We start from the raw sequence: 16,815 nt of genomic DNA, 5'->3' as shown, positions 1-16,815 counted from the left end.
ATGTGACACTTAGATTGCACACAGGTGGACTTTATTTAACTAATTATGTGACTTCTGAGGGTAATTGGTTGCACCAGATCTTATTTAGAGGCTTAATAGCAAAGGGGGTGAATACATATGCACGCACCACTTTTCCGTTATTTATTTTTTAGAATTTTTTGAAACAAGTTATTTTTTTCATTTCACTTCACCAATTTGGACTATTTTGTGTATGTCCATTACATGAAATCCAAATAAAAATCCATTTTCATTCCAGGTTGTAAGGCAACAAAACAGGAAAAATGCCAAGGGGGGTCAATACTTTCGCAAGCCACTGTGTGTGTATATATATATATATATATATATATATATATATATAATCAGAACATGCAGTGATACTATATGTTTATATATTCATTAAACATATAGTATCTCTACATGTTCTGATAGACCTGGGTCCTGCTTCCCCTTGCTGGAAAGATTTCCTGCATTTGTGAAGGCAAGGAGCAGCCAGTTGATCAGTGGATGTTATACTGCCATAACTTAGTGCTCCTGTTGAGCAGGGTCAGCTCCCAAAGAGTGTTGGGTGAAGGCTGGTGGTTTGAGAAATGAATCAGGTACACTTCTGACTGCAGATTGTCAGACTTCATGCTGACTGTACTGTCACTACCCCCTACTAGCGCTGAGGTTGAGTAAGGATTTAGCACAATCATCTCCTTGACAGCACAGTTCAGCAGCTACTGAATATGAAGTTTGGATTATGACAGGCCAAGAAGGTGTGGTATACCTTTCAGCCATCAGCTGAGATGATTCAAACTACCAATAGCGAAGTTTATGAGAATAGTAAAGTGGAGGAGGCTACATGGCTATTGCAAAGTGATTTCAGATAATGAATAGACTCAGGTTTACAGTCTACTTCAATTATACGTATCTGTTTTTTTCCTTCGTGTTTCCACAATACAAAACAAAACAACTGAAAAAGAGATAAAGGAACTGGTTGTTGAGTTTAATAAAACTCTAAGATGTTATTTTTTTTTAATTACAGATGTGTTGATATAGTACTGGATGTAGTACAGCTGTTAAATAATAATAAAAAAAAAATATGTGAAATCTTTCTTGTTGTGTTAGGTTTTAACAGAGTGATTATATACATGTTAAGAGTAGTTATCTATACCACCCCCACCCGGGAATGGACGCTCTGTCCTGCATGGAGCACGAAGGAGCAGCTGAGACACGGTTTAGGAGCCCGCCCACAAAATCCAACTGGCTCGCAGTGTTCAGGGGCCCAGTGTTGTTGTTGTTGTTGCTGCTGCTAACTGTAATGGATTGAGCAGTCTGTGTACGCGCGCCGCTATAGCATAGTTCGACAGTTAATTTAACAGTAAGGGAAGCTGATTAGTTTAGCAAGAGATTGCAAGCGCTTACCAACATTTTAATATCGTAGCTTGATCTAGCAATACACTCCGTTTTTCTTTACCGTAACGCAGGTTTTGCTTATACATTGTATGTCAGAAATAAGTCTGTTTTTTGTAAAAAGAAAAAAAAAAACTATATATACATATATATATATATATATATATATACATATATATACATATTGCTGTGTATGAAAAGTTCTGAATAACCAGCATGTCTGCAAACTGCCAGCAAAGGAAGAGCTGCCCTATTCCGACCCGAGTTGTTCATGTGAAAGACTGGACCCAGCTCCCAGACCGCTTCAGCTCAACGCCAGGAGGAACCCTGTTCTCCACAACTCCAGGAGGTAAGAAGACATCCTGCGCACCGTGCAAGTAAACACGTATCTCTTCGAAATGTTATCTTATGGCGGCGATTCGTATGAAGTTTGTAACAAATACAGTAACATAAAACCACGTGATAGCTTGTTGTCTACGTGCGTGCTTATGTTCTGAAAATACCACCAGCGCAAAATATTAAAGTATAATACGATTACTTTAATTGTGGTGCATTGAAGTATCTGCTCGTTTATGCGCATTCTGAACAGTGTGTGTTTACATTGCCAGGGACGGGCGTTTAGAGAAAATACTTTTTAAACGTTAATAAATACATACTATTTATGAGTTATAATAATTCCTGGAGATTCGTTAAAGTTGGTGCTTGAATGAACGTATACACGACAGAAAATGTACTCGTATTTCCCCCACATGACTATGGGGAACGAAGTTTTTGCAGTTTTGCACACGATTACTTTCTCAAAGTTTCTCTTTGCTTTTTTTGGGCTCGGTGCGCCTGTGTTGAGGTGCTGCATTTATCTCTAACACGTGGACGTTTTGCTCTAAATTTACATTTTGCCTTCTGTGAAAGCCAGTGAATGGCGGATTATGCAACACAGTCGCACTGGTCTTGTTTAGAAAAGGACTAAGAACGTTTACCTCGTTTTTCACCACAACTGTTTTCTTAATATATTTGAGTTCAAATTAGTTTGGGTTACTTTTTTTATAGAAACAGTAAAATGCTTCTTTTTTTTGGTTTGTTTTTTTAATCTATCTTTCTGTAACTTTATCTGATTTAATCTCCGATTATATGTTACTATGGAAACTAGGGAAATGGCTGATAAACTTTGTTTGCACTAATTTCTCTACTGTGCATTACAATACTTAACTAACCACAAGTTGTGTTGAAATGCCTACATAGAAAAGATAACAAGTGCTGAACCTGGTGGTTATCATGGGAACTACAACTTATTTTTTGTTGACTTACAAAAATATTGTTTTTACACTGTCAAATCATGTATTATAAATAGGGTTTCTGATTTTTGGTTTTAACCAGTAAAAATCTGATAACACCCCTGATACAGAAAATAAATAAATAAAATGTGTGTATATCCAATAAACACTGGAGAAACACTGGTGGGTGGGGTGTGGGTGAGAACAATACACCTAGTATATAAAAAAAAAAAAAACCTTTCCCAGTGCAGTTGGGCAATGTCCCGCCTTCCTGACTTGTACCTATCATTGATTCGTTCTGAATACTTTAAACCGACCCCACTAATAAGTCGCATCAAATTCCTACATTTTTATTGGAGGATTGTAGCACAATTACGAGATTTAAAACAAGATTGCAATTAGAAACAGAACATTGTTCTTGCTCCTGAGATTTAAAGCTATATTACAGTTCAATAGGGAATATTTACATGCTCGTGGAGTTTAGAATTGCAAATTGTTGCGAAATGTAAAAAAAATGTCTAAACACAAATACCAAGAATATGGCTTTGTGCATAAGGATTTCATTGTGGACGACAGCAAAGGAAAGAAGGTTGAAGTGTGCAACTCCTGTCGAGTTATTATACATTGTTGACAGAAAAAAAAAGCAGCAAAGAATTTCAGAAAGTAACCGAAAACAGTAATTGCATACAGTATAAAAAGTGAAAAGAAAAGATTTATGTAAAACTCAAAAATAGCAATAAACAAAAACCACAGAAAAATGTAATTAGTAAAGACCAGAAGTCCTAACCATAAACAAAGGAGTTACTCATTTTTATAAGAGGAGACTCAAGATAGAACAAAGAAAAAAGGTTAGCCTGAGCCCAGTTTAATTAAGGTTTATTCTATAAGGTATTTTCAATATCGATTCACATTTGTCATTTTGAAGTCTTAATCCACCCTTTCCATTCTTTGCATTCTTCACACATTGCCATTTGCTGGGTGGCGCTGCTTTATTTTTAGCACAAGTGCCCTGAAATTTCAATTCCATTTTCATGCAATTCACAAAAGCCAGCAAGTGGCCGCAGGAAGCCGCCCCGATCCGACCCGATCTTGCAGTAGCTGGTCTGTACTGTGAACAGGCTGGAGGGAGGGAGGGAGCTGGTCTGTACTGTGAACAGGCTGGAGGGAGGGAGCAAGTCTGTACCGTGAACAGGCTGGAGGGAGGGAGGGAGCATGTCTACTGTGAACAGGCTGGAGGGAGGGAGGGAGCTGGTCTGTACTGTGAACAGGCTGGAGGGAGGGAGGGAGCTGGTCTATATTGTGAACAGGTTGGAGGGAGGCAGCAGGTCTGTACTGTGAACAGGCTGAAGGGAGGGAGCACCGTTCTCCCTCTCCTGATAGGTCTGTACTGTGAACAGGCTGAAGGGAGGGAGCAGGGTTCTCTCCCTCCTGATAGGTCTGTACTGTGAACAGGCTGAAGGGAGGGAGCAGGGTTTTCCCTTTCCTGAAAGGCTGTACTGTGAACAGGTTGAAGGGAGAGAGCAGGGTTTCTCCCCCTCCTGATAGGTCTGTACTGTGAACAGGCTGAAGGGAGGGAGCAGGATTCTCCCCCTCCTGATAGGTCTGTACTGTGAACAGGCTGACGGGAGAGAGCAGGGTTCTCCCCATCCCTCACTAATAGCTGTACACTTGGCTCTTCACAGTAAACATTGGAGGATCTGAATACCATTCAAATAAGGCACATGCTATGAAAATCAAATTTCACCTTTCATTTGAGACTTCAGTATATTATTGTCTGTAAAATATGTAAATTGTCATCCACCCTGTTCAGTTGACCCGATCATCTTGTTTCTGTCATTCTCGGGAGTATCTGATATGGGTGAGGTCACAGGGGCTACTTCAATAGAAAACAATGAACTTCACCTCTGTGGGGCTGGATTTCAGTCCCACACAGGTTACACATGAAATTAGATTGGAGGTCTCAACTTGGCTCCCTGTTCACATAAAAATATGAAACATAAATAAATAATACATACACAGTTCTTTTATTTCTGACTGTAGTGCAGTAAGTTCCATGCAAGTTTCCTTGTACTGCATTGCAAGCGACCTGCCTTGAGCACACTGCCACTCACTCTTGATTGTGGGCAGGACCTAGGGGACGCCCTTCATGCCCCTCCTAGCACTGAGTAAGCCCCCACACCACTGAGCCCTTAAGCTGTTATCTTGTGATTTGCTGTAAATGTAGAAAACATGAGCACACGCAGGCTGGCCCTGGCTCAGAGCCACTGGGAGTGGAACAGACTGGAGGCTCTTGTTTCATTGAACAAGTCCCGTTCAGCCACACTTGCTGCCAGCCATCGCGGGAGACAATGCCATCTCCTCCAAGTGAAACATTTTCAGAGAATATCTGGAATTCTGTGAACAACATTGGCACGCATGGAGTTTTAAACATTCTTCTATAGAGTATAGATGTTACAGTAAAAGTCTGAATATTGAATATACGCTTTACTTCAGACATTTTACCAGTAAATCTCAAGAATAACCAAGTGCCTTTGGCTAGTGACTGAATGTCTGTCTAATCGCTTTCGTGCATTGTAATGCTTTAAGAGTCTGTACTCCAAGTGCCACAAGAGTCATGCAGCAATAAGTATTTATTCGCTGCCTGTCTGTGGCATTTTGTGTGATAACCAAAAAATTCTGTTAAAAAAAAACTGAGGTCCTAAATGATTTCATTTGCATTTAACAGAATGTTATTTTCATCAAACTACTTATTGGAGTACAACAATGTCCTTCAGCACCTTTGTGAATTGTATGCAAATGTACCAGAATGTTGTTTTTTCTACAGAAGTGGATTACAGCATTGTTCAGTGCCATGTTGAACTAGTTTAAATTGCTCAATTGTGCATTACTGTAAGATCATTAGTGATTCTTTTGTTAAAGGAAAACGTGTATGCAGAAATACATATATTGTTCGACATTAATGATTATTTTGTTAATTGACAATTTATATGCAGGAGTAAATAATTATTCAATGACATACCTGTATTTACAAATAAGCTTCTGTAAATCATAAGATTAACCAGTAAATGTCTGCAACGCAATCTGTTTCTTCATAATTGCAGACTTACCACCTTAGTTGACATTTACTGGCAAAACTTCAGATTGACCGGATTCTGACGCTTCTCATAGCATATATATAGTTCAGTATGTGATGAACAGCCTCGATCACACGTATGAAGATAACCCATTAACCACCAGTTTGTTTTGATCCTGTAAATATAGTTTCCCAAGCTATGCTCACAGCTTGACTTTATCTAAGCTTGGGAGCAGCTCAGAAGCAAAACTAAATGTCAACCAAATAAAATGTTTGTATTCATAATATTTTACAGGGAATACCACAGCGCTGTTACATCAGCATTCAAAGTCTATTTTTCTATGGAGTACTTCTATCTTCAGCACCTCAAAACAAGAAGTGTGACTGTTCATGCAGCAATACACAGAACTAACACTGAACCACAGCAGTGAGTGCTATAGTGTGTGTGTGTGTGACCTGGCTTATCAGAGTGCTCACACTGTCTACCAGCACATTCCTTTGCATCGAATGCCTCTTGTAGTAGGATTGTGCTTCCACATTCATACAATGTTTACGAATGCAGGGAACGATAAACACATTCCACTGTGAAAGAAGACCGCTTGTACTATGCTATGGGGAGATATACCAGCTTGATGCAATAGCTTGTGACTGAAACTGGTCAACACCTGGGATGTCTGACTTCAAATGACATTTTAATATGATGCTGAAAAACAGTTAACAGTTAGTTCTGCTGGTTATTAATGGATTTGATCTGGTAGCATTGCTTCCCTTACACAGGAAGTTTAGCTGGGTGGGCCTATGTTTTGTGCTTGAGTGTGTTTGAGTAGCTTTGTCTCTTGAATTCATCAGCTATTCACAATGATGCCTCATCAATTCTAAAAGGTATTGACAGTGTCGACCCAAGGGACTTTTTCAGCCTGAAAAAAGAAACAAGGACCAGGGGTCACAAATGGAGATTAGACAAAGGGGCATTCAGAACAGAAAATAGGAGACACTTTTTTACACAGAGAATTGTGAGGGTCTGGAATCAACTCCCCAGTAATGTTGTTGAAGCTGACACCCTGGGATCCTTCAAGAAGCTGCTTGATGAGATTTTGGGATCAATAAGCTACTAACAACCAAACGAGCAAGATGGGCCGAATGGCCTCCTCTCGTTTGTAAACTTTCTTATGTTCTTATGTTCAAACATAGCGCTTAGAGTTGAGGCCAAAAAGCTCTATTTTGGTCACATCAGACAATAGAATCTTCTTCCACTTGGTCTCAGAGTCTCCCACATGCCTTCTGCCAAACTCTAGCTGAGATTTGATGTGAGTTTTTTTCAACAATGGCTTTTTTTCCACTCTCCCATAAAGGCCAGTTTTGTGATGCACCCGGCTATTGTTGCCATATGCACAGTGTCTCCTAGCTCAGCCGTGGAAGACTGTAACTCCCTTAGAGTTGCCACGGGCCTCTTGGTGGCCTCCCTGACTAATGCTCTTCTTGCCCGGATACTCAGTTTTTGAGGACAGCCTGTTCTAGACAGATTTACACTTGTGCCATATTCTCTCCATTTCTTAATAATGGACTTTACTGTGCTCCGGGGGATATTCAATGCCTTGGAAATGTTCTTATATCCTACCCCTGATTGGTGCTTTTGAAGAACCTTATTCCAGATTTTTGTTTTGAATGTTCCTTCGTCTTCATGATGTAGTTTTTGTTAGGAAATACACTAACGAACTGTGGGACCTCCCAGAGACAGGTGTATTTAACCTGAAATCATGTGAAACACCTTAATTGCACACAAGTGGACCCCATTCAACCAATTATGTGATTTCTAAAGACAATTGGTTGCACCAGAGCTTGTTTAGGTGTGTCATAGCAAAGGGGGTGAATATTAACGCAATCAATTATTTTCTGTTTTAAATTTGTGATTAATGTAGAACAATTTGTAGATTTTATTTTTCATTTTGACATTATGGACTTTTTTTGTGTTGATCAGTGGCATCCAGTTCCTATCCAGTTTCAAATAACTTTAGCATAACTGAGGCAGAGGTGCTAAAGGGACTAGGAGCTCTTAAAATAAACAAATCCCCTGGGCCGGATGAGATCCTCCCAGTAGTACTCAAAGAAATGAAAGAAGTAATTTACAAACCGCTAACCAAGATCATGCAGCAGTCTCTTGACACAGGGGTGGTACCGACAGACTGGAAAATTGCAAACGTAATACCGATCCACAAAAAGGGAAACAAAACTGAACCAGGTAACTACAGACCAGTAAGCCTGACTTCTATTATATGCAAACTTATGGAAACTATAATAAGATCCAAAATGGAAAATTACCTGTATGGTAACAGGGTCCTGGGAGACAGTCAACATGGTTTTAGGAAAGGGAGATCGTGTCTAACTAACTTGCTTGATTATTTTGAGGATGCAACATCGATAATGGATAATTGCAAAGCATATGACATGGTTTATTTAGATTTCCAGAAAGCTTTTGACAAAGTCCCGCACAAAAGATTAATTCTCAAACTGAACGCAGTTGGGATTCAAGGAAACACATGTACATTCTGGTCACCTCGCTATAAAAAAGATATTGCTGCTCTAGAAAGAGTGCAAAGAAGAGCGACCAGAATTATTCCGGGCTTAAAAGGCATGTCATATGCAGACAGGCTAAAAGAATTGAATCTGTTCAGTCTTGAACAAAGAAGACTACGTGGCGACCTAATTCAAGCATTCAAAATTCTAAGAGGTATTGACAGTGTCGACCCAAGGGACTTTTTCAGCCTGAAAAAAGAAACAAGGACCAGGGGTCACAAATGAAGATTAGAGAAAGGGGCATTCAGAACAGAAAATAGGAGGCACTTTTTTACACAGAGAATTGTGAGGGTCTGGAATCAACTCCCCAGTAATGTTGTTGAAGCTGACACCCTGGGATACTTCAAGAAGCTGCTTGATGAGATTCTGGGATCAATAACTACTAACAACCAAACGAGCAAGATGGGCTGAATGGCCTCCTCTCGTTTGTAAACTTTCTTATGTTCTTATCTGCTAGCCTTTCCAGCAGGGTCAGTGAGCGACCTGCGCATTTATTCTGTTGTGTTTTTCAGTTTACTGTATGTATTGAAGGGAACATTGAGTTCTTGTTCAAAACTATGAGCATGTCTAGTATTGTACAACATGTGGATGCAGACAAGTATCTTGGACAAGATACTTTTTAGAATTAACCATTGTAACACTGACAGTATTTTACCTTTAACAAAAAAATTGATAAGCCTGTCCCAATCTTCTGAGCCCAAGTGATATCCAGTAGTCCTCATTAAAGTACATTTGTGATAAGTGATTGTGTGTGTTCTGTTCCCTGAACAGAACCTATTCCTAGAATCATTCTGCGTGTATTTAACCTCTACTAGTTCTACCCCCCCCCCCCCCCCCCCCCCCCCCGTTCTTCAGGGACCAGGATCATTTACGAGCGCAAGTTTCTCCTGGAGTGCCGGAACTCTCCGCTCGCTCGGACTCCCCCCTGCTGCCTGCCGCAGATCCCGGGGGTAACTGTGACGCAGCAACCCCCCCTATCCAAGCTGGAGGAGCTGAAAGAGGAGGAGCCCGATAAGGACCTGCCAGGTCAGACACAGGCAGGGTGTGAGGGGGCAGGTGCAGGTCAGACACAGGCGGGGTGTGAGGGGGCAGGGTGCAGGTAGGCACAGGCAGGGTGCGAGGGGGCTGAGGGCAGGCCAGGCAGGGTGGAGGTCAGGCACAGGCGGAATACAGGTCACACAGGCAGGATGTGGGGGTACAGGTCAGTCACAGGACTGGTGTGAGGGGGCAGGGTGGAGGTCAGGCACAGACAGGCTGTGAGGGGGCAGGTCAGACACAGGCTGAATGTGAGGAGGCAGGGTGGAGGTCACGCATAGGCGGGGTGTGAGGAGGCAGGGTTCAGGTCAGGCACAGGCGAGGCGTGAGGATGCAGGGTGGAGGTCAGGCACAGGCAAGGTATGTGGATGCAGGGTGGAGGTCAGGCACAGGCTGAATGTGAGGAGGCAGGGTGGAGGTCACGCATAGGCGGGGTGTGAGGAGGCAGGGTGGAGGTCACGCATAGGCGGGGTGTGAGGAGGTAGGGTTCAGGTCAGGCACAGGCGAGGCATGAGGATGCAGGGTGGATGTCAGGCACAGGCGAGGTGTGAGGATGCAGGGTGGAGGTCAGACACAGGCAAGGTGTGAGGATGCAGGGTGTGAGGATGCAGGGTGGAGGTCAGGCACAGGCGGGATGTGAGGGTGTAGGTCATGCTTATGCAGGGTGTGAGGGGGCAGGTCAGACACAGGCTGAATGTGAGGAGGCAGAGTGGAGGTCACGCATAGGCGGGGTGTGAGGAGGCAGGGTGGAGGTCAGGCACAGGTAAGGTGTGAGGATGCAGGGTGGAGGTTAAGCATAGGCAAGGTGTGAGGATGCAAGGTGGAGGTCAGGCACAGGCGGGATGTGAGGGTGGAGGTCATGCTCATGCAGGGTGTGAGGGGGCAGGTGAGACACAGGCTGAATGTGAGGAGGCAGGGTGGAGGTCACGCATAGGCGAGGTGTGAGGATGCAGGGTGGAGGTCAGGCACAGGCAAGGTGTGAGGATGCAGGGTGGAGGTCAGGGACAGGCGGGATGTGGGGGTGGAGGTCAGTCACAGGCTGGGTGTGAGGAGGCAGGGTGCCAGTCATGCTCATGCAGGGTGTGGGGGGCAGGGTGGAGGTCACGCACAGGCTGGGTGCAGGTCACACAGGTGTGATGTGAGGGTGCAGGTCAGAGACAGGCTGGGTGTGAGGAGGCAGGTCAGGCACAGACAGGGCGGGTGTGAGGATGTTGGGGTTGGCTGCAGGTTAGACAGGAAATCTGTGCACGCTTCACTTTTGTTCAAAACTGGTTAGCATAAAAATGTACAGATTTGGTAATAGCATCTGTAACTCTTAGTCTTAGTCATAGTTTTTAGTTCAGTGACAAACATTTTGGCTGGGAGTCTCTCAATGTGTTCAATAAAAGGAAGTGCAGAAACTCCAAATTAAAAGGTTGGGACCCAGCAGACCTCCCATAAAATTAGTGCAGGTGAACAGTGACAGAGGATGAGCATACACTTGAATATTTAACAAGTCCTGGTATAAGCCGTGGCCATGGGTTTATGCAAGTGAAAGCCACAATGCACTGCTTTGCTTTCCTTGAATCCTTTTTGCTAAGGATTGGAGTGACACTGATGCAGCATGTTACAGACCTGCAACATCTGTCCTTCAAAGAAGCATGAGGTTTCATAAAAAAAAAAAAAAAAAAAAAAGTAGAGTGAATATTGCTGTCCAACTTGGCAGTGCTTACCAAAACACCATAAAGAAGCACAATGAAGAAGTGTCTATAAACCGACACATACATACACGCATCATTGAGTGTATAAAGTTCTGTGGAGCTTTTGAATTGGTCCTGTGAGGTCATGATGAAACATCATCATCTAATCCTTGTGTGTTTCTTGGACTGGTAAGTTTTGTTTCAAAGACTGACCAGGCCATGGAAACTATTGAAGAAACGATTTTTCGATAGTACGATATATCGTGATTACGAATATTCGTGATAATCGTATCGTTAATATTTTGCAATTTGTGATAAGTAAATCAACATTACTATTATTATTTTTATTATTATTATTATTATTATTATTATATGATGTTGTTTTAGGCCGGGGTTTTTACATTGTGTTTTACAGACTAGTGAAGGTTAGGTGGTACGGTATTATTATCAAGATGCAATGCATCTTGCAATGCTGTCACTGAATTTAAAAAAAAAAGATGATGTTTTTCGTAAACTTGTGTCTAGTTTATATAGTTTACATTCCAAGGTACTGTAATCTGTTTGGAATATATATTTTAGTAACGCTCCTGTAGTATGTTAAACTTGCTAGGCTTGTTGCAAATGCTGTGGTTTTTCTTTTTTTGTTTTTTGTTTTTTTCTCTTGATGCTACCAAGGCATAATTACCCCTCGCATTCAATTGCTGTGCACAACTTTTACTGAACTGCAATGGTATTAAAATCCTAACGTCACAGGGAGAGGAATGCTGTGACAATGTGTGGTGCAATCATCAATATTTACTAGAAATACAGCACCATAGGATGTACATCCAATCTGCAGGATGTGGCAAAAGCACAACAACAAAAGCAGGAACATGCGAATAATAATTTATTTATTTTGGAGACTATTTGAAAAATAATTGAGAATAGTTAGCAGTATGTGTATAAAGCAAATACTTTAAATGTATTGAAATAAGTAGTTGCTTCATATTTTGTAATTATGTACTGTTTCTAAGTACATTTAAATAAATAAAATGTGTAAATAAAGCAGGGGGAAGAAAAAAGCTTGCAGTCCCATTTTGACAGACTTAAAGTATCATTTCTTTTGCAACTATTAATGATTGTAATAAGGAGAATGTCATTAAGATTATTTTTCTTCCACCTGTATTGCTAGTAAGTTTTTTCATTCTTGCTAAAATCTTGCTCTTTTTTTAAGGTCTGTAGCTTCTTGTGTTGCATACCATATCCCACAGAGAAAGACAGAACTATTATTTTTTTTATTTTTATTCTGTTAAAAAACTAATTGAGAAACAACTCTACTATTGTGATAATCAGTTATCAGTTTTTCAACATTTTCCCCTCGCTTTCCAAAGAGAACTGCTGTTTTAGATGAAGATGTAAAGAAAAGACTTCCAACTGCTCCTCAGAAAAGGTGGAATTTTTGTAGTCGAGCAGTGAGGACAGTGTTTGAACAGCGGGAACATCTGCTGGAAGCAAATGGTTTTTGCCGTAGAGTTTTGGACAGAGAGTTTCTGTACTTCCTGTACTTGTTCCAAAAGATAATGCTGAAAGTGGATATTTTTTATGGAAAAATTCAGGCTAGAAATATCACGTCTGTTGATGCTAATGCAGCGGTCACTCAATTTGTTGAAAGCATTCAGGGCATCCAAGCATCTGTTGGAACACTAGAATCCAGCCTCCCTGAGAACATGCCATCAATGCGAAAAAGAAGAGACCCAAATACCACTGAATATTGCCTAGGAATGGTTTGCCTTCAGAAAGCACTTGTTGCTGAAAAATTGCTGCAGTGACCGTTTTGATGAGTATCAGCTAGCTTTCCCAGACAGTGTACTAGAAGAAACAGTTCAAGCATATCCAATGTTTGGAAAGACCTCTTTATGCATTCTTAAAAACAGTGTATGAAACTAAAGATTTTAAAAGTTCTGAAAATGCATTAAGTATGCTTGAACTGATATATATATAACAACTTGGACAAAACATTTCCGGAGATTACAAAACTACTGAAGATAGTTATTAATTACTCAAAACTCTGAAATGGATAAAAACCTTCTTGAGAAACAGTATGAAAACTGAACGATTAAATGCTTTAGCCATGTTATCAATTGAAAAAGACGCAATGACTGACATTCTTGACTTAAAAATAAAGTAATTGAAAAGGTTGCCATGGTAAGACATCGCAGAGCAAACTTTTTGTATCGCTTCCAGCAAGAAACAGATCCACTAGATAGTGCATCTACCACTGTGGTCGGCCCCCAGGACATCACCCCCACAGACCCCGTCAGCTACATCCGAGATGTGAACACCCCAAAATTTTGGCCACCAGCTGCCACCGAGTATAGTATATATTCCATTTATTAAACAGTCAATATCACAAAGTTTAAGACCATGAGAGACTTATTTTCAAAACGTTTGCCATTGAATTTATTATGTTTCTTTTAGTATGTCTAAGACTACACCTGGTGATCTGTTGCATTAAGAATCAGCAGAAGAAAACCAAAATAAAAGCGAGGAGTTTTGTGTGCTGGCTCTTAGCAGTAGCTGACAGAAGAGCTGCAAACGCTGGCAGCGTTACAGCACTCTGCAAACTTCTGACCCTATAATAAAACTCCATGCTGGAAGACTTCTCCAGTAACTGGGTGGAGTGCTAGATATTCTACAGGAGTGTCTCTGAAGCACTGAACTTTGTGTAAATAAGTTGTGTAATTTCAGTGTTCCTCCCTCCCTGCTGCTCCTGGTCACATGCTGTGGAGGGCCCAGCTTGGGGGTCTGCTCTCTGTTGTTTATCAGAACCCGATTTGCTCAGAGGAAGGAGGGGCCGGAGCTTTCAACATGGCACTTTCAGGTTGTTTTCCTCCCCGTAAACGTCATTCAGCTATTTCAAACGCCCTCCCAGCACAATAAGCAGTGTCATGTGAGTGATGTCTGTTCAGCTAAAACAGACAAGTTGACTGCCCCTCTGTAGCAGTGAAGGAGCTGCTTTACGTAGATATTTGGTCACATGCTGTGGAGGGCCCAGCTTGGGGGTCTGCTCTCTGTTGTTTATCAGAACCCGATTTGCTCAGAGGAAGGAGGGGCCGGAGCTTTCAACATGGCACTTTCAGGTTGTTTTCCTCCCCGTAAACGTCATTCAGCTATTTCAAACGCCCTCCCAGCACAATAAGCAGTGTCATGTGAGTGATGTCTGTTCAGCTAAAACAGACAAGTTGACTGCCCCTCTGTAGCAGTGAAGGAGCTGCTTTACGTAGATATTTGTGTCCCCGCCCAGTCCTGATAATGCCATGCTGTTTTACATTGCATATTTGAGATTGTCAAATCTGTGCCTTCCAGACCCTCCTAATGGTGGCTGGGCTTTTTGTCCAGTCCCACAGCAGCCCTTCTAGCTTTTTATGTAAAGGTTTACAGCACTTTATAATTAATAGGAAGAACAGTGCACAGTTTGAGCTAGTGAAGAAACTCTGTGAATCTATTTGAGAGTAACTCTGATTTTGGTAATGCTTGCTTTTGGCTTGAGTTCAGGAAAACATTAAGCCAGGGACATACAGAGCTAATTTCCAGGCCGCAGAGCGGAAGCAGCACTTGTGTTTGTATCCCCACCCTGGGGCTTGGCCCTGTTTGGTCTCTCCACACTGTTGCCAATCTAGATTGAAGCCTTGGTCTGCGTGGGTACAGAGCGCTTCAGGCATGAAAAAGCTGCTTAATGTGCAGCACCTTCCTGAAAATAGATAGATCCCAAGCGTATCAGAGAATGTAGGCTGGAGCCAGGCTGCTGCATTTCACAATAGGTCTATATGAAGAGTTCATTTAATCACGGTATATGCGCAAATCTTACGAATGGTGTGGACTTCCAATCTAACCTTATTGAGGAGATCACGCCACTCCTTTAAATTTATGAAATGTAGTCACTGAATCAAGAATATCAGTATCCTAAAAAGCAATTAGAACCGCCTGCCAACTTCATGCTACCTTTATTAGAAACATACTAGATGCTATGTATGCAGTCCAGTGGAAACCGAATCACTTTCTAGAGATGAAGAATCTCCTGAACTGTTCACTATCTATTGTATTGATCTAAATATGCCTGTCCCTAATCTTGCTAAATCCCAGGCCTGTCTCCGCTATGTTTCTTGTATTTAAAGATGCTAAGAGGGACAGTGCATCGCCCTGCCTGAGACCCTAGTGGGATTGTGTTTCTTGTATTTAAGGATGCTAAGAGGGACAGTGCATCGCCCTGCCTGAGACCCCAGTGGGATTGTGTGTTTCTTTTATTTAAAGGCGGTAATATTTAGATCTGCCACTGCTTAGGTAATTAAAATTGAGCCCCTGTGTCTTCACCCAACGAAGCACTAACTTGATTTCTTTTTTTTTTTCTAGCTGACGAAAGTGACCAGTTTGAAATGGACATGTGAAGAGCCAGCCAGCCAGCAGCGAAGGAAGCATTTCTTCCTGTTTTTAAAGGTTTCTTCTAGTGTCTCAAGCAAACCGTTTCTTTATTTTTGATGCTCCAAGCTGAACAGGACTGTGGAACCATGTTGTAGGATATAGCGTTTGGAGCTGGTAGGGAATTTGGTTCATTTTCTTTTAAAACACTGCTTTTAACGCAGTCATTTTGTATCATTGTTGTTTTGTTTTTTTTTTTAAACAAAATGTGTTTGATACATTCAAGTTTACAAAAAACACACAACGTTCACGCTAGTCTTTTATTGAAGTGTACTGGCTGTTAAACTTTGTTTTGTAAATCTTTAAAACAATTCAGGGTGGGGGATGCTGGTGTTCACAGCTCCTGCTGTGAAGTGAAGCCAGTAGAGTTTTGTTTGTGTGCAGTAAGTTGCTGTTGAGAAGTCTGGGAGCTTGGTGCTGCCATGTAACTGTTTAATAAAAGACTGAAACATCTGTTACCTTTTCAGATCTTCATGATTCCCTGAAGAGTGTGTGCTTCTCTTTTTTGTATAATAGACTATTCCATTGGTTATCCTAGGTGTTTCTGTTACTTAAGAAACAAATCACTAGATTTTTCTCAGCAACTAATATGAAATAAAGGTTTCAATAAACACATGTAAAACTCATGCATCCTCCCCAATGGGAATTTTACCTGTGGTGACAGGATAGTGTCACCACCCAAAATGTTACCAGACAGAATTTGAGTCTCTACAGAAGCTGCAATTTAAACCGCAAAGCATACACTTATTAAAGAAAAAGGCACAAGGGCCAAAACAAAAGGTTTACACCGAACAATACTCTAGGAACAATTCAGTAATTGATTGATTATTTAATGTTCATCTGGGTTGATTAGTTCTCTTACCAACAATATGAAATTTAAAGATCAAGGATTTACTATGAACACATTCACGCGCAGACACAAGGAAGAAAATTTAAAAAGTAAATATTCTAGTCTGTAAGCACAAAACACAATTAAAAAAACCCTCACTGCACTCATGCTTGACTAGCAGCCAATTGAAATATGACACCGCCTGTCTCCTGCCACGTCAGCAGCAAGCAAGCAGGCTGTGACTTAGCTAGTCACTTGTTCACACACACGCCCACCTCCAAGCACAGAGTACACCTGAGATAATGCATACAATCTTAAGAATGTATCACATTAAGCTTATTAATGGTGTATAGATTAAGTATATGGCATGTTTACTTTTAAATAAATTCTTCATATAACAATATGAGGTAGATTACTTATAGTTACTTCATCAAGTTTCACTAAAAGTTATTTCACATGCAAAGTGTGCAAACTAAATAATTAACAGTTCAATTCTAAGTGAATGTG

General features: G+C 41.3%; 1 protein-coding gene across 1 annotated transcript; it reads left to right on the top strand.

The window, feature by feature from the left end:
- The first annotated feature begins 1,236 nt into the window (after positions 1-1,236).
- LOC121297120 (eukaryotic translation initiation factor 4E-binding protein 3-like) lies at positions 1,237-15,932 on the top strand. Its single transcript, XM_041223178.1, has 3 exons — positions 1,237-1,741; positions 9,166-9,336; positions 15,414-15,932. Exons 1-3 carry the CDS (start codon positions 1,609-1,611, stop codon positions 15,446-15,448), a joined length of 339 nt encoding a protein of 112 aa, XP_041079112.1. The 5' UTR covers positions 1,237-1,608; the 3' UTR covers positions 15,449-15,932.
- The last annotated feature ends 883 nt before the right edge of the window (positions 15,933-16,815 follow it).

The sequence above is a fragment of the Polyodon spathula genome, chromosome 22 (assembly GCF_017654505.1).
Source record: "Polyodon spathula isolate WHYD16114869_AA chromosome 22, ASM1765450v1, whole genome shotgun sequence".
In the NCBI taxonomy this organism is placed as follows: Eukaryota; Metazoa; Chordata; class Actinopteri; order Acipenseriformes; family Polyodontidae; genus Polyodon; species Polyodon spathula.
This window is presented reverse-complemented; position numbering and strand designations above follow the sequence as displayed.